This window comes from Euprymna scolopes, chromosome 19 (assembly GCF_053919585.1).
Source record: "Euprymna scolopes isolate OS-2025 chromosome 19, ASM5391958v1, whole genome shotgun sequence".
Taxonomy (NCBI): Eukaryota; Metazoa; Mollusca; class Cephalopoda; order Sepiida; family Sepiolidae; genus Euprymna; species Euprymna scolopes.
In genome coordinates, this window is record NC_136500.1 from 149526777 (window position 1) to 149550341 (window position 23565).

At 35.1% G+C, this 23565-nt stretch overlaps 1 protein-coding gene across 1 annotated transcript in view; it reads right to left on the minus strand.

The window, feature by feature from the left end:
* LOC145240058 (tubulin--tyrosine ligase-like protein 12) overlaps positions 1–23565 on the minus strand; it is a 64939-nt gene that overhangs the window by 25886 nt on the left and 15488 nt on the right. Inside the window, exons 4-8 of the mRNA XM_080103679.1 lie at positions 16849–16885; positions 14851–15013; positions 7990–8123; positions 6676–6866; positions 1554–1757 (exon numbers count right to left, since the gene is read on the minus strand). Coding sequence (XP_079959805.1) covers positions 1554–1757; positions 6676–6866; positions 7990–8123; positions 14851–15013; positions 16849–16885 — 729 coding nt within the window. The remainder of the gene's footprint in view (positions 1–1553; positions 1758–6675; positions 6867–7989; positions 8124–14850; positions 15014–16848; positions 16886–23565) is intronic.

Consider the following 23565-nt stretch of genomic DNA (forward strand, 5'->3'; position numbering starts at 1 on the left):
GTTCAATCCCTTTGTTAGGAGACCAAAAAAAAGTGTAAATAGCTATTTTTTTTTTTTTTCAGAAAATAATTATTCCTTCAAAAAAACTCAAAATGTATTGGAGATAATTCTTATTTTTTTATTTTAAAGTTAAAATAGGAATTATCTCACTTATACTTACATATCTGTAATGTCGGAGTCATTTGGTTATATGGGTTGGTTTCTGCACTAGAGGATTCTCTTTAATAGTTTAGCTGTTTTCCTTATGTAACCCATGGGAGAGATGACATGAATGTACGCCACTCTCTCTGGTTGAGCATGTACATGGGCAAGATGATGCTCACTCACCCTAAGCTCTGGTGGCTATATTTTTAACTTTGTCTAGTGATGAACCTTTCAAAATGTAACCAGACAATTACTGGTCACTGGAATTTACCATTCATTTCCTGAGCGCACCAATGTGCACAACCCTAAATTTTTGTGGCGATACCGTTAACACATTGGCTGGCCATTTGTTGTCAGACATTGTAGTTAAGTTCTTTCTTTGCAGGTGCTTTGGTGTTGGCTGATAGGCCGCTTCTCTCAGCTGCAGCTTGGGTATCATGATAAACATGGAACACCGAGCTACTCTCAAAGCAACAGGTAATCAATGATTAATGAAAACATCGGAGATCATTTTATGAACAAAAATTATTTGTGCAACATAATTCCATATATAGTTTATGCAAAGAAAAGTTAAGCAATTCGTATTTAAGTAAACAAACAGGATTTTTAACTGACATCCAATTTTTCCAAATAGCTTTCTCTCATTTGAGAGTTTCAAAGCTTTCAGATTTTTTGTATTCACAAAGCCACGACCTGCATCTCTCAGCCGCCCAGAGAGAAACAGGACCCTGTATTTCCTAGCCAGTAAATAAGGAAAAAGGTTCGCTTTCACTACTCGACTTGTAATTTTTATAAAAAAAAATCACCAATTCCGGCTATCTGAAGTTACTGTTGCCATATTTTTTATATAAACAGAAGGGTATGATCGCCAAAAGTTGGAAAGTTTTACTTCTAGACACTGGTGATAGAAACTGACCAATCAAATGGAGCCACATTCTGCTGGCAACCAATCAGAAACCAGAATTGCTCCATAAAAATATTGAATCTTTTAGCATTCCCGCACATAATTTTTTCATGTCAACATGAGGATTTTTTGCAAAATTATAAAGTCTGAGACTTATACAAAACAGCCACTGAAAACTTTTTCATCTCCAGAACTGGTACAGAATAGCTACCTATCGTAAACTCTTCTGAAATCAAACATGGCTTTCTCTATCCCTTCTTCTGAAATCTATTTTTTTTCTCTCTGAAGAAATCGATTATTGGTTAAACCATTTTCTCGAGCCTTGCCTCTCTCTCATGTCATTCAAGTTATTTCTTAGTATATCAAACTTTCTTGGGGATTTGCCGACATGCGGTCACCATTTTTTCTTTTTTTAAGCAAAAAGAAAAAAAAAAAAAAAAAAAAAACAAAGCCATAAAAACATCTCACCCAAATCAATACCCCCCCCTCCAACCCTAACATGTACCTTTTTTCTCGATGCTGGAAATAGGACACAAATTTTGGCATTTGTGTGTTGAGGTTGTACGTGACAGGCAACCAGGCGGGTCCATGGTCCAGGTTTTGCTTGTCTAGAAAGTCAGGGTCAGCCCATCGGCTGACGGAGGCGAGTAAATCCTTGCACGTGAGGAGTCTTTCATTTGGAAACTGGTTGATCAGCTTTTTGAGGCCACTACAAAGCAAACAGAAATCGATCAGTCTGCAGACACATCATGGCACCATTAAAAATAAAACTTTTCGTTTTAATTTTCAGAAAGAAAAAGGAAAATTTCATGCATAAAATTAAAATCAAATCGTAATCATTTACCACGCTATAATAATTACTGATGTATATTTATTTGTATGTGTGTATATACAGGGCTTTACGTTGCGAGTGAAACAGTCGCATTTGCGAGTGATTTTTCTAAGTGGCGACTAGAAATAATGAAACATTTATCTTTTGCCGATTGTATTTCTTCCACCAACAATCTTCGAAAGCTCACTACTGAATGGAAAATATCTTTTCAACTTTTCTTTTTTTTTAATAAAACGAACAAAGTTAAATTATTGTTACATGATAAGGGCTGTCCCCTTTTCATGTAAGCATAAAAATAGAGAGATTAGTTAAAATGAAAATGAAATAGCAATAGACGAAATTCGAACCTCGTAATTTAGGTTTAGAAATAGATTACGAGTGAGAATTAAAAAGAAGGAATGTAAAAATAACGCTTGTTTAGAATAGAGATAAAATATTTCAAGAAAAGAATATACACTGTCAAGTTTGTTATGAAATTTTTATTGAAAGAATGCAGCTATAAGAAAATGTTTTTAACATATTGGAAAAATAGGTTATTGAGTATAGGTTAAAATTCCCTTCGTAGAAAAAGGAAAAGTTTTGGACACGCATGTCCAGAACACGTGAAAGAAGGCACATGTTTTAACATGTGTATGACGTCACGGAAAATAGAAAGTTCTAGGGATAGAGAAAAAACTTTAGAGTAAAAGAAGACAGAAACTGGGAGAAACTCAGAGAGAGTCTGGAGTTTGGAATTCGAATGTCTAGGAAGCGAGACGATCACTTTGAAACTAAAATGTGAAGCTTTGAATTCTTGATGACGAAAACCACGGCCGGTCGTGACGAAATAAACCATCATGTGTTTTATAAAACGTCGTCTTGTCTTATGATTCTTACAAAAAGGTAAAGTGAAAATTGTATTATATATCTGTGTTATAAAATGTCATTACATACACGTCTCGACATCTCATGTCTACACAATGTCTGAACAGTGAACACTATCTCATTATTCTAAGAGCTTTCTTCTTCTACACGTCTAAGGAATGAACATTTAATATATAAGAATCGTTATAAACAAACAATCTCTCTGAGTCTTTCAACATACCTCTTTAAAACTCTCTCTAAGATACAACAAGCCATGTAATAAGACTCTCTCTCGAGACAAACACTCAAATAAGACTCTTTCTAAGCATCTCCCTCTAAGACTCTCTTTTAATGAAACCCCTATATAATAATTATTAAAACAATCAAAGTTTAATAGAACAATATACTTTTCTTTTTTTAACAAAGGCTGTTTAAAAAAACATCTGAAGAAATTAGAATGTTTATAGCTTCAAGTATCAACATAAAATTTGTTGGATATTTAGAATTACACTTATTAAAAAAATACAGAAAAATTTTTATGATGTACATACTTGTCATGGAACGAAGATGTCATATTCTAAAAATCATATGGTTTTGGCTAGTAACTTTTCTATTTGGCTAGTAAGCAAAAATATTTAGTTGTCAAAGGTCAATTAAGATAAATGTGTCCATAGAGCCCCGATATACACATACATATATATACATATATCTATAAAAGTGAAAGTGTCCGTCTGTGTGTGTGTCTGTATACATTTTTGTATGCAATAACTCAATTTTTAGTCTACAGACTCGACATTTGATATACAGGGTACCGAGATTTGGGAAAATCGATGTGATCAGTTTTTGGCCAGAAATTTGATGATTAAGGGGTCAAAGTTCAACGATTTGACCTTTGAGAACTCTACCAAACTCCTCCGACAATTTTCGGTATAAACACTTGAAATTTTAGATATAGGTTCCTTGGATATGGATCTAACTTAATAACTTGATTTGAGCCCAAAACAATAAATTTTAAGGGGTCATAATAGGAGTCAAAGTTAAAAAAATTGCTCAACATACACCTCCAAATACCCAGGCAAAGACGGGCACCCATGCTAGTATATATATATATATAGTAGATTCAACAATGTCTAAAGGGTTGAATCTACTATTAATAATCTTCTACCTTTGCTAAGCAAATTGGTCTGTGCAACGGTGTAGTTTTGCATCGAACCCACGCACTGTTTTTTCAACTAGACCTATATTGTCGTCCATTTGCAAAGATGTTCTCCCCCTCCACCATAATAATTCTATTATTCATTTATTCAAATGTAGCTGCAGCATGCACTATGTTGGGTAGACATCGCAAAGATTAGATTTTCGCTCAAAACAACACGTACCATCAGAGATTCATTATGTAATATTTTCACCTTCAGATGTTCTGAGTAATACATATGGTTCTGCAATTTGCGAACACCTCATAAATAACGATAACAATGTGCCATGAATTTCAGTGCGGACATGTGTACGACCTTGAGTAAGCTGCACTGATCCTTTCATCTAAAAATTCAAGAAACCATTTTCATTAAGTCCTTGAGATCTTCTCTTTGCAAGCAAAAAGAAAATCTTTTAGGACTTAATTTGATTTCTATGTAATTTTTTTTTTCTACCTGTTTATTTTTATTTATTTTTTTATATTAATTTTTTCTCCCCCCCACCCCTACCATATTCAGGGCAATTTTTTTTTTTTTTTTTTTTTTTTTTTTTTTTTTTAAATCGCAATTTTCCTCGATTTAGCTCTGTTGAGCGAGGAACGAAACGTGGTTAGCTCGCCTTTTTTAATTTTTTTTTTTTTTGACCATGATTAAATTTTGTATCGCATAAAGAATTTTCATATATATATATAAGTGACTGTCTGCGTCTGTCCGAGGAACAGTTTCTACCAAATTCCTGTCAATGTTTGGTCTACAGACCAACTTGATATATAGGCTACTTGGATCTGTGAAACAAATTTGATTCGGTCTTTAGTTAATAAACATAGCTGCTAAGGGATTAAAATAAAAAAAATTAAAACTTGGAGGTGCAAGTCAACTTAAAGTGCTTTTCTATGCATGCGCGAATATGTTAAAGTTGGTTCATTTTTAACCATTTCTATCTATCTGATGATAGCTTAAATGGACACAAATAAAGCTGAAGAACTAAATATTTTGGTTTCGATTCTAACTGATGGCACCCAAGTCTTTTTTTGTTTGTTTTCGCTTTTGAAATCACTAACATATATTGGGTACAATATCATAATTGATAGAGAATTGATTCTATAATAATAAATATGAAATCTGCATAAACTAAAATATCATACTTAAACATGACTAAACCACACCATCCTCCTCCTCCTCCTCATCATCATCATGTTAAAAACAAAATGTTTCCTTTTTTTCTTTCAATCATCATTACTTTTATGGGCATCCTCCTCATCGTCATCATCCTTGCTTGAACCTTTTCTCTTCTTTTACATCTCGTATTCTTTTTCATTTTTTTCTCTCTTCGAATTATTTCGTTGTCTTACCATATTTCTATATTTCTTCTATATATAGCACACAGAAAAAAAAAAAACGAACTCTACATTAAAATCAGTCTTGGTTGCGAAAATTCGCAAAACAGTCAGACATCAAAGTCAGTTATTTTATATTTGGTTTAAACAGTTTTATTCAAAAGGTTTTAAATTTGCAATTATTATGCCGGTTATTAGTGAGAGACAAGACTGATGGCTCCAAGTAGAGGTGGGGTGGGGGTGGGTCAGAAATGGCTATAGTCAGAATCGCTGTTGCAACTTTCCAAAAGGGGAAGAACACTCCGGAATAAAAAGTTGCTGAAAATAAAACCCGAGCCTCTGTCATTTCTTGGGGAAAATGTCCGTCAAATAAGACAAAGCTGGGCCAGATATCTTCCCGATTGACCAGACGTTATTCATCCTTTGTGTTGCAAAGGTATTTATGCATAATCTTGTCCCGTCATAAACTGTAGTTAAATGTACATACACATACAATGAACTCTAAACAGACGATCACAATGCTGGACGGTCATAGACGAACATATACACACGTCATATAGATGACTGTGACATATATACATGCTCATACGATCTAATCACTAGACAATACACAAATATCGACACATAAATAATATACACTCACAGCTTAATTTATGTTAAATACTCGTGTAGTGTTCTTTTATCGTAACACGATCACAAAGACGATCATAAGGTCGTACGTACAATAAATTCCCGTGAAACATTACATTTTTCAGCACATGTGCCTTGTCTGTAAAAAAAACTATTTGATAAATCCACATCAATCGATGCCTCCGTTCAGTCTCGAAAGACAAAGGATACCCCCTGTAGGGCAGCTGTGCATGTAATTGTGAAGCAAGGGTTGCGCAATCTCCAAACACACATCTCCTGAATCGGCACTGCTTGAGTCCAGTGGCAAGAAGAAATTCAAGATGACTGAAAACAATGCCGAGATAAGCGGAGAGCACATACAGCACCTGGAAGTCTCAAATGGTCATTGTTGCTTAACTTCGGTGATCTGACGGGAACTGGTGTGTCAAAGGTGATTATGCCGTAAGCGACAATGTTGAATTAAACTTACACGGTTTTCTATAAATAATAGGTTTTCAGTCTGATTATCAATTAAATCAGACTGCTCTTTACTGGAATTCACTACGAATGCGAGTATAATGTTGTGAAATCATTAAATCTTGTGCGAATTTATATTTTTCAAAAGGCAAATTGACTTCATGGTATTATACTTAAATCATTAGTGAAATTAAGCGAAAAACTTATTTTGTCAGTGTAAAAAAAAAATTCTGTTAGAAATTGTTTTTAAGCGTTTTCTTATGTCAGAAATGCATTGTAAAACAGAATTCTTGGCCTGATTTTAGAATGCCTTGATAAAAATAAAAAAAAACTTACGCAAATTTACTCCAGGTCTTTTTCACAAATAAAACATCGGCATCATCAGGGTCATAGACAATGGAAAAACGTGGATTTGTCAAGTGGTCCTCGACAGTATCGTAATCAATAAAAACCTTCACAATTTGATCGGCAGCAAAAGTTATTGGCACCTCATCTTCGTCTGGAACAGATTCACCCATTCGATATTCCTGAGTAAATGCAGAAATTTAATCATAAGAAACTCAAGAATTTCCAAGTGTTACACATTACATAGCAGTAATATTATTCTCGGGTAAGTTTCGATTTAGTATTTGTTAATTGCGTTCAACATTGCAAAAATATATTCATCTCAGGTTGAGGTAAAAAGTGGTATAAGCGCTTGCAGTTTCATTTTAAGTTTAATATTGAAGCGCCAATACTTACCAAGGTAAAAAGCCACTCAAGGATAAGTGTTGATGAAATTGGATGATGAACAATATTATGAGAGGACTGAAATGCATGGTGAATTGGCAGAACTTGATTATTTAAGAGGACGGCTCAACTAGTATTTGTTGTAGTCTGCAGGGAAACAGTCAAGGTAATTTTCTACACATGGGAAGTTCTGTTATGGGTAATTGTGGAAGTACTCAAAAACACTATGTATTTGCTTTCACCCAACACCCCTTGAAATACCAGAATGCACTTGTCCAAGAACTATATAAAGAGCATCCGGGTCATTCAAGTGAAATTGTCTGTGTGTGTACTTTGCCAATTTTCGGTCTGACTCGAGATTTGACATAAGGGGTATTGAGATTTGTAAAAATCTTTTTAAATCGATTTTCAGCCAGAAATTTGGATGTCAAGGTTCAATGATTTGACCTTTGAAAACTCTACCAAACTCCTCCAATTTTGGGTCTAAACACTTGAAATTTTAGATGTAAGTTACCTGGACAGGAATCAGACTTTAATAATATATATATATATATATATATATATATATATACACACACACACATGCACATAAAGTTATGAACAGTACATAGGACCTGAGCAAAGCCAGGCTGAACTGCTAGTTTAAAAATAAAACTACTTTATCAATTTATGTGATTTTTGGAATATGACATTTTTGTTTCATCAGAGATATGTACGTATATCATACAGATTTTTCTTTATTATTGCTTTTTAATACAGGGAAAATTCTGGACAAGAACCTCTAATTTAACTATCTTTTGTTTTTAGTTAAAAAAATAAACTATTTATAATAACCCAAATCTTAATAAAACATAACTTATATAACGTTAAAAATCTGGGCTTTGTTTAAAACTTTTCAAATTGAAGAAACTGATGGATAACCTCAAAGTAAGAATCGCCTGGTCCACTTGGGATGAAATCAATGGAAGTCATGTCTGCAGGTTGCCAAGGGATGAGGCAGCATTTCCGTTCCAATGGAGGTAATTCTCTCTGGATGTAGTCACGCGTCACCTCATCTGAAAGACGTGTGCAAAAGAAGAACTTTAGACAAACATTCTACAAATAGTACTAGCAGGGAAACCCGGCGTTGCCCGGAGCCATAAGACACAAAACAGAAGGAACTAAATAGCGTACTGTAACATTTTTAGATTAAAATTTTCTTTCTCTCCCTCTCCAGTCATCTTTTTATCTTTCTCTCTTTCCTTCGACCCAATTTTTCCAACCAACGCTAACGGACAAACTCATTTGCAATAAGACAATTGTCGGATTGATCATGGCAACATTTCTTCCACTTCTGTTAGGTACAACCTAAAAATTATAGTTATTTCCCTTGGATTGAAGAGTTAGTGTCCTTAGAGAGGGGGGGGGGCGAAGGGAAATTAGTCATTGACATTTGGGAAGATAAACTAGCATGCTTTACATCACATTTTAATCATGAAGTATCCAGCAGCTTCTACAGTACCATTTAATCTGTAAGTTGTTGAATAAATTTGTTAATGATTGTATGCCATCCTCTGCTAATATTGGAGTTGGTATTAATGTTATATATTGGGACCCTATGCCAGTAAGTAGCGATTTTTAATTAAGTTAACTAGTATAAAGTTTGACAAGGGGCACATTAGTACATATCAAGATGAACTGGCAGCAAACAAATGTACCAAGAAACAGATAACATGATAGAAGCTAGGGATGTACCGATTATCAAATTAGCCCATTTCTGATTAATCGGCCTTTAATAATTGGCCGATTAATCGGTTTTCTAATGCTGATTTATCAGCAAATTTTGTTGTCATAAATGATAGTAATATTAATTATATTGTAAGTGAAGAAAAGTTGATTTCCCGTTATGCTTGCCAGTGTAAATTTATTTGAAGATACATTGTCTACACTGTAACATCATCAACGCTCTGATCCCCAGCTGGCATCAATTGTGATGGATGGCTCTCGTCTGGGTGAGGCCCCGTGTTTTGACAAGCTTCTGGGTTTGACCTTTACTCCTGATCTGAAATGGAACACGTACATCAAGTCTGTTGCCAAGGTCGCTGGAAAGATGGTGGGATCCTTCTACCGCTCCAGAAGATATCTCACTACTGATGCAATTCTCTATCTATATAAAAGCCAAGTACGTCCAAGGATGGAATACTGCTGCCATATCTGGGCAGGAGCTGCCAAAAACAGCCTATCATGCCTTGACAGAGTACAAAATAGACTTCGTGGCTTAGTGGGGGATGCCCTTTTCTCTACCCTGCAACCCCTCTCCCACAGAAGAGACGTTGCGAGCCTATCCTTGTTTTATCGTTATTTTCATGGCAGGTGCTCGTCTGAACTCCAATCCCTGGTCCCCCCTCACCAATCTTTCACGAAAAACACCCGTCTAGCTGAATCCACTGTGAAAAATTTCCCCCACTCTATATCTGTGCCTAAATCAAAACGCGGATTCCATGAACAAAGCTTCTTTCTTAGAACTGCACGCCTGTGGAACTCTGTTCCGTCTGCCTGCTTCCCTCCGGACTACAACTTGGATGTCTTCAAGTCTAATGTTAACAAATTCCTAATGAACCGCCCCCTTAAGTAAACACTTCAGCAAATCTCCACACTAACGTAATGTACTTGCAATAACCCTTATCCCTGAGTGGCTTCCGGGCCTTGATAAGTGGTGATCACTGTGTAAAAAAAAAAAAAAAAAAACATCAAATAACTGAAACGATATGCTGTTAAGATGTAAACTTTTACAACTGCACTGAATCTGAGACAAATAGATGTAAACATATGGAAAATTTCCCTCCTTTTCCTATCGAATTAACATTATTATTTTTTTTTTACTTTAAATCATTTGTCAAAGAAAATTATTATTACTTTATCTTTTAGTTTTCATCTTGAGGAATCGTACAGTAAATTGCGACGATGTGTGAACGAAAATAAAGCATTCTTCACCAGTCATACTCTTGTTCCTCATTTTCGGACTCTTGCTACCATTACGTATATATTTTTATTTTTCTGGTTTAGATAACGTATATTTTATTGAGATAAATTATTAATTAGATATCAGACATGAGTAATTTAAATACATAAAAAATTAGCTAAATATTAACAACAACCTTCAACCATTATGGCAACCAGTTTCTGCTGGAAGTATTTTTATGTCTATCCCAAGAATAAGAATACAGTTGTCGAACTATCACATCAAAGGGTGGCAGACCAACAAAAACTGACTAATATGTTAAACCATCTTAGAAAGATTCACTCAAAAGAAGCAGAAGTTGCAAATAAGAAAAGGAAACACAATGAATTTTCAGAAACAGACATTCCATGAACAAGTGGCAACAACTATGAGTCTCCAGCAAAACAACAAACTACTATAGAATCAACATTGGTCAAAAAGAAAGCTTGGGATATTAACGAACACACGTCACAAGAGATCCATTATCTGATAAGAAAAATGCTGTTGATATTCAACTATATTCTGTAACATCTGGCATTTGGGTTTAATATTGCAAAACTTTGTAGTGAAGTACTTTTTTAATAGTATGTTGTAATTTGAACAAAATAATTTTCGATATGCTAACAAAAATAAAACAAAAATTCAACTGTCTCTTGCTGAAATTACCAGCATTTCATGAACTACAGACATTTGGACAGCTACAACAGATAATGCTCCCTTTCAGTATTTGACAGGTCTTGAATTGGATGATCAGGCTTTTATGTGCTTTCGACTAACATTTCATCATTACGTTAGTTACTTATATTTCCTCTGTTGTTTTTCCTCAATCAGGATTGTACCCTTATCTCTGGTAATATATGCAGTGCACTCTTTGGATAGTAATGCTCGAATACGTGTGTTTGGTGACTTTAATGTCCACCATAAAAATTCGCTTTGTTTCTCAGATTACACGGATGCAGCTGGATGCTCCACTTATAGATTCTCTCTAGCCTATTCCCTCACACAGGCAGTAATGTTTCCAACTGGCCTATCAGATCGTGAACCTCAGCAGGCTTCACTTTTAGACCTATTCCTCACCACAGTACCTGAGGATTGTGTGAATAATGCCCACAGTCCACTTGAAAACGCAGACCACCTAGTGGTATCAGTTGACATCACATTTAAATCCCAACCTCAAGGTGAGGACGCATTGCTCGAAACAACAAGGTACTACAACAGGGCTGACTGGGAAGCCATTAGAAAACACATCCGAGATGCCCCATGGACCAATACCTTCTCTCTTCCTGCTGAACGGTGTGCCAATGAGAAAACTGAATGGTGCAAAGCAGAAATTGAAGCACATGTTTTCAAACGGAAGTATTATAGCAAGACCCACTCACTCCCATGGTTCACTACAGATTCTGCAGCTGCCATTGCACAAAGACAGAATGCATTCCGCCGGTTTGTATGCCATAAATCAAATACAAATAGGCAAAATTCGTAGATGCTAGAAATCATTGTAAGAGATAAATAATGACAGCCAAAATAAAGCATGCTGAAATAATCAAGGAACGCATAGAATCGCCAAAGGTAGGAACTAGTGATTTCTGAAAAATCTATACTATTTTAGTGAATAAAGGACAATCAGTAATTCCTCCACTGAACAACAACCAGAAGGTTTCATGCACGGTAACGGAGAAAGTGGAACTGCTATCCTAGCGGTTGCCTCTAACTCCACCTTAGAGCCAACAAACAACTCCTTGCCAAATTTCCTTATGCGGACTAACGCCACATTAGATGATATAAAAATCAGTTCATCTTATCTCTGCTATACTAATTAAGAAATGATTAACTGAGCTAGCCCCCATACTTTCCAAGCTCTCGAATAAATGCCTTGCTGAATCTTGCTTCCCTAATAGCTGGAAGATGGCATCTGTAATACCAATATACAGGAATTCTGATGAAAGAACAGACCCTCTCAATTATCAATGACTTTGAACTGTGCAGAGCTATGCTTAGAGTTGTTCCATTCCCTGGTGCACACACAGGTGTAAGAATAAGCGAAGAATTGCACAATGTTCTGGATGAGTATAAAATCTCCAACAAAGTTTTCTTAGTCTTGCAGGATTCAAGAGCAAATATGGTTCTGGTGTCAGGGAATGTGATTTAGAATAACTTTCATACATTGTAACAGTCTGTGAAGACAACCATTACATTTAACAGATATACAGTCTTAATCTTGCGGAATTTTTAATTTTGATTTCAAATTATGTATTTTCAAATAAGTTTTTGTTGTAATACCTGTACTATATATATCATTTTAAAGAGCGTTTTTTAGTCTATCTAAACATTTAAATTACAGCCATTTTAAAACAATTACGTTTTTTCAGAATGCTGAATACAAGATAAAAAAAAAGCAAATTCGCACAATTTTCTTATTTCAATTCAAGCTAGGCCAAAAAGCTGCTGTAACAGCTCACGATATAAACAAAGCATTTGGCCCAAGAACCACTACTGAACACACAGCACAATGGTGGTTTAAGAAATTTTGTGGCGGCAAGTCTTGAAGATGATGAGTGTAGTAGCCAGTCATCGGATGTTGACATCAATTAAGAGCCTTAGTCGAAGCCAATTCACGCACAACTGTTCAAGAACTTGTTTCTGAATTATAAATAATGTATAAAACGATTTCCAACCACTTAAGAGATTAGAAAGACAAAAAAAAAATTGATAAATGGGCGCCTCATGAATTGAAAAGAAACGCCGTTATGAAGTATCATCTTCCCTTCTTTTATGTAACAAGAAGAACCCGTTTCTCGACTGGGTTGTGACTTGCAATGAAAAGTAGGTTCTTTATGACAACCAGTGATACTCAGCTATGATTAGATGCCGACGAAGCTCCACGATATTTCCTGAAGCCAGAGTTGCACCAAAAGAAGGTCATGCTGAATGTTTGGTCGTCTGCAACCTGTCTCATCGATTACAGTTGTTTGAATGCAGGCAAGATCATTACGGCGGTAAAGTACTGTCAACAAATCGAGGAAATGCATAAAAAAACTTCGACAACAATATCCAGTATCAATCAACAAAATGGTCCAATTCTCCTTCATGACAATGTCCGACTGCATGTTGCTAAACCGAGCCTGCAGAAGTTGAACGAATTGGGCTACAAAACTGCCTCATCCGCCATACTCTTCAGACCTCTCACCCACCGACTACCACCTTTTCAAGCATCTTGACAACTTTCTGCGTAAGAAATACTTCAAAACCCAAGCCATATCAAAATCGCCTTCAGCGACCTCATCGCCACCAGAATGCAAGATTTTTACGTTACTGGTATAATTATACTTGTTTTATGTTGACAAAAGTATATCGATTCAGATGCTGCTTATTTCGATCAATAAATTTTTGTTTGAGCCGAGATATGTTCATCTGATTTTAAAAGTTAAAAACTGCAAGGACTTTCGTGTCAACCTGATAAATTGACCAAGTAGTTTTATTTTTAAATGAGAAAATCATTTTTAAATGATTAATAGGAATTCGTAGGAGTTACAACATAAAAATAGTTAAGTATGAAATATTGGCGAGTTATACTCCGCTAGCAGAGGAGAGGGGGAGGGGGTTGTGCTTTGTCTGTGCATAAAATACACTTGAATATATTTTGATTTGTTCAGATTTCATATATATTATTAGAGTTGTGATTTCAAAATGAAAAAAAAAAGTAATTAAGTGCCATCAGCTAGAATCGAACCCGAAACTGTAGCATTCAAACTTTGTGACGTTACCACTGTACCAACGTGACACACATATAAAGTAATTAAAAATTAACTAAGATGAACATACGAAATGTTTAACGATTTTTTCAATTTTGACACCTTTCTTTTGACCGGCTAAAGACCCATAAAAGAACGGCTCATAAAAAATCCAATCATTTGAGGCGCCCAGTGCCGCTCTACGACTTTTAGTTTCAGAGAAGAGAGAGTTTGAACATATGGAGACAGACAGCCGTTTATATGTTAGATTTGTTTCTCAGGATAGTTTTCATTTTCAAAATGGTGAGGGAAACGCCCACTTCTTGGACACTCATAAAATTTAGATTTTCTTATTTTTAAAATAAAACTACTTGATTGAATTATTGAGTTTGTCGGACTGACTTCCTCATCTTGGTTGTTATCGTCACAACGTTTCGGCCGTTTTGCCCTCCGGCCTTCATCAGGTGTTTTGTATCGAACTTGGGAACCGTTTGTTAGGAGTCTCGAACCCAACCCTTTATTATTATCACGGGGGTACCGTGTTCGGACTCCAGCTAGGCTCTGGGACATAGTTGCTGATTCTCTGTTTTGTATGTTACTTTTTACTGCCTTCATTCAGGATTGAACCTAGTGTCCTAGTGACATATGGCCGAGTGGTCCTAGACGTTGTATCAAAGTTTACAGTTACCCAAAGGTGCTGAGTTCAATCCTGAACGAAGGCAGTGAAAAGTAACATTCAAAACAGAGAATCAGCAACTATGTCCCAGAGCCTAGCTGGAGTCCGAACACGGTACCCCCGTAATAATGATAAAGGGTTGGGTTCGAGGCTCCTAACAAACGGTTCTCCAGTTCGATACAAAACACCTGATAAAGGCCGGAGGGCAAAACGGCCGAAACGTTGTGACGATAACAACCAAGATGAGGAAGTCAGTCCAACAATCTCAATCAATGAAAACACCTCATCTCAAAAATACAGACAATTACTACTTGATTGAGTGATGTAATTTTTGGAATATGACATTTTTGTTTTTTCACACAAACATGCACATCACACCAGAAAAAAAGACTTACCTCCCACGTCCAGCTCTTTTAGTGGCCAGAGGATAGAATAACATAATTGTTCTGGAACGTGGTAAAAAGGAATAACTTTGAAAGAGGGATCATCAGAATGTTGGATCTTGCTGCCAAATTCATCCATTACGTACCAAACTGGCATAGCATCATCAGTAGGACTCTAAAGAAATGGAAAAGGAACGACAAAGAAATTACGAGCAAATCAGATAGAAAAAAAAAAACAAGAACAAAAGATTCTTGTTTAGAATTCCCCTTATATTAAAACCAAAGATAAAATAAATCTGTATGATGAAACAAAAATATCATATTCCAAAATTCACAATTTGATTTTTTACAAAGAAAAATTTTTCTTAAGCAATTAATGGGAATTCATAAGCATTACAACATAAATCTTGCAATTTTGAAGTCATGTTCGCTTATGTCCCTTTGTATTTTTTTTTTTAGACTATTTTTCAAAATGGCAGAAAAGACAGTCTCTCCTCAGTTACTCAAAACATTTGATTCTCTTCTTTAAAAATAAAACTACTTGATCAATTTATATGATTTTTGGAATATGTTATTTTTGTGGGTATATACAGCATATAAATTTTCCTTTTTGTTTATTAATATACAGAGAATTCTGGACAAGGACCAACATTTTTTTTATGTAACGGTAAATTTTAAAAACTAAATCTTATGATCAATTGGATTTTTTGCTCACTTGCTGGGTCATAAATTACACTTAAATACATTTTAATTCATGCAGATTTTGTAGTTATTATTACAGAGCCAATTCTCTATTGAATATAATATTGTACCAATTTTAAAAGATTAAAAAAAATAACTTGGCTGCTATCAGACAAAACCAAAACGTTTAGCACTCCAATCACGTTTCCTACTATTATAGCTATTGACAGATACAGACTTAAAACTAAACCACTTCTAGTTATGAACCAACTTGTACATGCACAAAAGTAATAGAAATGTGGGTGCCAGGGTTATGTCGTCGATAGTGTTTCAGCTCTAAGGTTTCTCCAATCTCTCTATTTCTTCCTTCCCTTTGTGGGGATTTCCGCCAACCACTCCTTTCTTTGGCTTCTTCCTCCCAACTCTCGACATTGATGTTCATCGCCTTCAGGTGCTGCTTTGTTACATCTTTGTAGTGAAGCTTCTGGCCTCCTACCTTGTGGGTTCTATTTTCCAGTTCCCCGTAGAAGATCATCTTTGGAATTCGGTTTTCTTCCATTCTGGCAGTGTGCCTGGTCCATCGTAGTGGCATAGTAGCAAGGGTAGCTTCCATGCTGTGTAAGTTTGCTCTCCTGACAACTTTCACGTTTGATAAGTAGTCACTCCATGTGATCTTCATGATTCTTCTGTGATGTCTCTGCTGGACGGCTCCCAGTCTTCTTATGTGTTCTCTATACAGAATGTAGGTCTCTGCTGAGTACAAGCAAGGTTGGAAGGATGACGGCTTTGTAAACTCTGCACTTTCTAGTCGGATACTGGCCCTTATCTAGAGCCGCTTTTCTAGCTTACCAAAGGAGGCACATGTGCTTTGGATTTGCTTTCGTATTTATAGAAGGTGGAGGAGGATCAGTGTATGCAATCCTATCATGTATCAACAATTTTTTACTGCTCTGATGACAGGACTCAATATCTAGTATGTTATTTTACATAGATTTTTGTTGTAGAGGAATGTTATTTTGTTTGAGGTTCATTTTCGTTAAAGGATTCTCCATAGTTTTGTCTTCGCTATAAGCACCGATAGGGAGCCGGAAAAGATGACGTTGGATACCCTACAGCAAAATATCAAGACTGGATTTCACCCTGACCAAGCTGTAGGTCATGTCTGGTAAAGGGAGATAAATCCTATGCACAGTTCATTATCTGGTAAAGGGAGATAAATCCTCTGCACAGTTCATGAGATGAATATTTTATAATTAAAATTTAACATCGATCGCAGATAAGGGGAGGGGGCAATAAAAATGAATTGAAATTATAAACAAATTGACTTACCGATTGTAAATGACCAAAACTGTAAACTTGATTGTATCTAGGAAAAAAAATAAGAGATTGTTTAATCGAATAACCCGCATGCACATTTGCTTTCAAAAACGAAAAACGTTATAAACGTATGCAAAGCTTGATGCCCATATTTGGATCCTTTTTTCTCATTTTGAGCGTTATCTTTACAACATTATGGTCGATGTAGCCTCCAACCTTCTTCAGGTGATATTTTGTTGTACTCAGGAATCTTTCTGTCAAACTCTGGAATCTGCATGAAATTTTGAACAGAAGCCTTTATTTTTTTTATTTTATTTTTTTTTTTTTTTTACACAGTGATCACCACTTATCAAGGCCCGGAAGCCACTCAGGGATAAGGGTTATTGCAAGTACATTACGTTAGTGTGGAGGTTTGATGAAGTGTTTACTTAAGGGGCGGTTCATTAGGAACTTGTTAACGTTGGACTTGAACACATCCAAGTTGTAGTCCGGTGGGAAGCAGGCAGACGGAACAGAGTTCCACAGGCGTGCAGTTCTAAGAAAGAAACTTTGTTCATGGAATCCACGTTTTGATTTAATACACAGGTGTAGCAGGCTTTCATTCATGACAACAGCATATTCTTTTGTTTTTACTCTCGAATATATATCGGACATAGTTAGACACAATCAACCGAGGATCACATCACTCTACATAAAAACATATAAGATATCAATGGATATATACCTAAACATCAAAACAACGAAAAGAATATGCTGTTGTCATAGCCCTAGTCATGACTAGGTAGCAATCCTAAATAATTTGAAATTTTGTCCCCTTTACTGAAGATTGAACCTTCAACCTTCAGAAGAAGATGACTAGGTGTAACTGAATTTTACCAAGTATCCTTTCCACTACACCATGGGTGTTTGTGGAAAAGATACGAAATAACGCTTAAAATAAGAACAGTAGAATCCAAATAATATGAAATTTCGTTACGTTTTTTCGCATTAAGATGATATACTTTTAATCTTCCTTAATTGAATTGTTCTAATGTTATCCACTTTGCCAAGAGTACCTTCACCAGGACCGTACTATTATACTTGGTAAAATTCAGTTCTATGTGGTACTCTTCTGGAGGTTGAAGGTTCAATCTTCAGTGCAGGCGATAATCAAAACATAATTGCAAATTACTTAGGACTTCTGTCATCCAGATTCTTGAATTTGACATAATACACGTGAAGAAGATCTGAAACGTTAAAAATGACGCTCACGATGAGAACAGTAGTCGAAATGATCCAAATAATCTGAATGATCAATCCTCATCTCAAAAACTGAGAAACACAATAAGTTTGTTGCTATTTTTTTGACTAAAAAGAAATCATCCAAAAAATAAGAAATATCCGAGTTGGCGTTGGACCACCCAGAATCTGATTCGTCCATTTTTTTTTTGGGGGGGGGGTCGATCTTGACAATGATGAAGCTAATAATTCTGATGAGTCTGCCCAATCATATTTTGTAAATCAAAGTACTCCTCCTCTGGGGCACTGGCTCATAAATCCCACTTTTCAACCCTAGTGTTGTTTTTTTTTTTTTTTTTTTGATTTATCCAGATTTCGTATAGATTATTATAGAGTCGTAGTCTCTCAAAGGTTTAAAAAAAACCCTGATGTTTACTGCCTGATGATATCTGTTGTTTGATTGAAACAAGTGGCTGTTTGTAGCAGTGGGATGTAAACATGTTTATATAACAATAAACAAGTATTATCAGCTCTTTTTATTGAGCACTATCTAACAACCTCGTTGAATTCACTGGTCTATTACTTTTGAATAACAAAAACCCGAGTATATATATATAGATAGAGAGAGAGAGAAAATAAAAAGGAACAAACCGTATTATGTGTTCATCAACGTTTCGTCTTTATTTCGAGACTTCCTTTTTATTTTCTCTATTATGTCAGAATACTATTTCCATTATTTTCAGCATATATATGTATATATATATATATATATATATATATATATATATATATAAAATATAAACTCAGAAGAGAGAGAGACTAAGCTTCTCTTACCTAATTATTTTGTTAACTAAACTCAATTATTTTGACATACAGATAGAGATACTGAGGTAATATTTTGCAATTTTGTACATCAGTACCGGCAGTCTATCTCGTACATGGTTCCACAGGCAGATTGAGTTTTTTTTCCTCAGTTCAAAAAATTTGATTTCATTTGTTATCTCAATGTTTTTTTTCTACAGCGTTTGTGCTTTAACCTTACATGTCAGCCACACGATTCAACCCTAGTTATGATTGTCAGGGTTCATACATTTTTCAAGAACTTTTCAAGGTTTTCTCCAGATAAAATTCAAGTTTTCAAAACAAAATTAAGGGTTTGTTTTACAATCCACAGCAATTCAAAAAAGTGGTAAAAACTTAAATACACAACATTTTTTTTTTGTATTTTTGAGTAGTTTTAAATGCTTTTTATTTGTCACGTCCGCACAAGGAAAGTATTTTTTTTAAAAGGGGGGGGGGTAATTTTATTTATAGTGGTCACCACTATTCCTCACTTTGTGCTTCCAAAAAAATAAAAATTAAATTATAAATGAAAACAAAAAACAGACAGAGATTTCAATCTTTATAACAAAACTACCTAAAATAATTTTGTGATAAAGGGACATAACTCTTGCATCCACAATAATACTATGCAATTTCAGAACAATGCATTTTGATTTCATTTTCAATATTTAAAAATGTTTTAAATGGTATTTTTGTTAATACTTCCAAAATAATTTAATAGTATTTATTTTGATTTTAATTTTAATATCCGACAAAGTTTTGCTGGCCATAAAGAATACAATTTTCAAGGCCTTTTCAAGACCTCTGTCCCATGAAATGTTGCATCCCTCTGCCGGTTTTATAAATATTTTAATTGTGGATGCGCTGATGAACTACAAGCCCTTGTACCCTCCCCTTGATGTAAATAAACCTTACAAAACTGACAAGCAGCAAAGTCCCAACATCAAAGTGGCACTGTGCCTTGTTTGAGGTGAAAATGTAATAAAAAAAATTGAAGACATTTTCCATATTTTCAAGGACTTTTCAAGGCTGTGCGTTTTGCAGACAATGATTATTATCATGCACTCAGTGTGAAAACTGTCAAAATCAACACTAGTTAACTTAATCGCTATTGACATTGGTTTCCTAATCTAATATATATATGTATGTCTGTGTCTATCTCTCCATATTTTCAAACTATCTCCTCCAAAACTAAAAGTTGTGGAGCGGCGCTAAGGCCTCAAATGATTGGATTTTTTATGGACCGTTCTTTTATAGGTCTTTAGCCGGTTTTTAACGCTAAGACAGTTTTTAACGCTAAGACAGTTTTTAAGACATCAAAAATGGCTAAAAATCGAAAAAATCATTAAACATTTTGTACATTCATCTTAGTTTGTTTTTAATTTTTAATCAGTTCATATATGTGTCATGTTGATACAGTGGTAGCATCACCAGCTTTGAATGCTAGTTTTGCTTTTGATTCTAGCTGATGGCACCCAAATACTTTTTTTAAAAAACTTTTGAGACTACGACTATAATAATATATACAAAATCTGGACAAATCAAAATATCATATTTAAGCGTATTTTACAACTGGGCAAAGCCCTCACTCCACCCACCTCCTGCTAGCATGTTAGAGGAAAACGAGCATCATTGCGGTGTTTTTTTGTTTGTAGGGAGAATTAACACGGACTGGTGTTGGAGCCAAGCAATGATTTTAAACACGCACGAGAGCATACAATCATGCACACAAACACGCATTCATATTCTAAACATTCTCTATTTATTAGGTTGGTGCAAAAATGTTTTTTTTTGACATATCAGAGATATATATCTGATAAAAATAAAAATTATTTTTGCACCAACCTAATATTGGCATGCCCAACACACAGGACAAAATTCGACAAGATTAGTTTTGCAGCATGAAACATCACTTCCAGACAAAACTTCCAGAACAATGATTCTAAAACATGGAAAAAAAAAAAAGATAGAAATTACAGTATTGTATTTTTTCAAATATCTAAAACTATACCCATTACTCCCCCTCCCCATCCCATTATCAATGATTGCTTACATTATTCATGTAGTAGTAATCACAGGGGCAGACAACTCATGATTTACTTAATTCTTTCACTTTCTTTAATAAAAATAGATCAACTATAATCAAGGGCAACCCAAGGCTTCTTTTTCATTCGCTCACACACTCGTCTAGCTGAAACCACTATCAATAATTCCCCCTCACCTTTTATCTGTGCCTAAATCTAAATGCAGATTCCATGAACAAAGTTTCTTTCTTAGAACAGCACACCTGTGGAATTCTCTTCCTTTTACCTGCTTTCAAGCTGATTACAATCTGATTATCGTTAAGCCCAACATAAACAAGTTCTTGACGAGCTGTCCCCTTAAGTAATCCAATTTACCAAATTTCCACTACTAACGATTACTACGATATTGTCCCATTGATTACCGTACACTCATTAACCTTTGTCCTTGAGTGGCCTCCAGGCCTTGATAAGTGGTGACTTCATTAAAAAAAAAAAAAAAAAAAAAAAATTACTGTACAAAAAGTTGTTACTCTTTTCCCTGGATTGCTCCATTTATCTTTAATCTTTATCTTTCCACAAAGAGTGTTTAGCAAAAAGTACTGTTTTCGGAGTTTGGCATGACTATCAAGGGTTGAACCTTGGTCTTCAGGTGTTGGAACGATTAATCGGAAATTAAAAAAAAAAAAAAAAAAAAAAAAATCAGAACTTTTAAGGGTGTTGGAATAAAAAAAAAAAAAATCGTCAGTATTTTCTGATGCTAAAAATGATTATTTTAATTTGTTTCGTTTAGAATTTAATTTCCTTTTGATAATGGTAAGTACAAACATTTATTGATTTTAAACAGAAAAACTAAAATCTATAGATCACCCCCAACAAATGTATTTTTACATTTGTGAAAATATGTGTACATATTATGCGAGGTGTTATAGTTGTTTTTTTTTTACATAGGAATCACCATTTATCAAGGCCAAGAGGCCACTCGAGGATAAGGGTTAAAGAGTGTACAGTAGAAATTAGACAATATAGTAATCATTAGTAATGGAAATTTGGTAAATTTGTTAACTTATATGGAACAGCTCATCAAAAACTTGTTTACATTAGACTTGAAGATAACCATATTTTAGTCAGCCGGAAAGCAGAAAAATGGAAGACAATTCCACAGGCGTGCAGTTCTAAGAAAGAAGCTTTGCTCATGGAATCTACGCTTTGGTTTAGGCACAAATAAAGAGTGGGGGAAATTAGTGATAGTGTTTTCTGCTAGACGAGTGTTTCTTGTGAAAGTTTGGCGAGGTGGGGACTAGAGATTGGAGCTCAGCCGAGCACTAAGACAATAATTTTCAGGAAAAAAAAAAAAATCTATAGCTAAATATTTAGAAATTTAAAAACAATCAGAAATTGTATCAGAGTCAGATATTTGGAAAAGAATTGGTAATTGTATTGGAAGAGACTATGGATACCCGCCTGCAAGGATAGCTGTGCGTATGAGAGGCAAGAGTTGCACAATCTCTAACCACACTTCTCCTGAATCAGCACTGCTCGAGTCCACAGGCAAGAAGAAGTGTTAGATGACTGGAAACAATGCCGAGATAAGCGGAGAGCACGTACAGCACCTGACCTTCCCAAATGGTCACCCATTTTACTGACCAAGCTCAATGTTGCTTAACTTCGGTGATCTGACGGGAACCGGTGTGTCAATGTGAATTATGACGTATATGGTTGCATAATTATGTATCTAGATAACTCTGTAACTATACATATTACGTCAGGTTTCATGGTAATCTGAAAATTAAAAACAAAAATATTCTTTTAAAATATATGGCTAAATATTCAGAAAAAAAAACCACAACAACAGAATCAGTAATTGTATTGGAACTGGAAAAAAATAATAGAACTGTCTCATCACTATCCATTAATGATCTGTAAAAATTTAAAAAAAAAAAAAAAAAACTGTTAGTAGGTAGACAGGCTCGCACCCGTGAAGCAAAGGTGGAAAAGAAAGTGAAAAAAAAATCTGACGTCTTACCGCTACTCCATAACACTTGAAAGTGTAAAGCGTTCAAATTAACGTAGTCAATCAAAAAGATGACTTGCAGAAATGGCATTGCTTTTAAACTTCCCACAAAGGTCGGTTTTAGCCCCCCCCCCCAAAAAAAAGGGGACACCATGGCAGTATCCAAATAAACAGTAATTGTCTCAGTATGAAGGGTTTCCTCTACATTAACTAAGGACCAATCACAGAACAGATACTACCTGGCTCGAGAACCAGGTGCTTGCATTCAAATAGTTTCGCTTTATTCATGCGAAAAAGACAAACAGCTGACACGACAGAACAGTGGAAATTTGTTTAACTTGATCAAAAAAAGATGAGACAATATCCTTTTGCAAATCTGAGATATTACGATCTGGAAAGTATGCGAAAACTTCTCCCGGAATCTGACCGACATGAGAACCCCCATGTTATGTAGCGGTTAACCGATACATAAAGGTTAAAATAAAATCCCTTTTTATTAACTTGATAAGTGGACATCGAATGTTGATAGTCCACTAGTATGAATTAAAGAAAAAGAATTCGCAGTATAAATAGAAAAAGTCGGACGATCGTAATTGTTGACAAAAACGATAATTCAGGTTACTGGAATTTGCA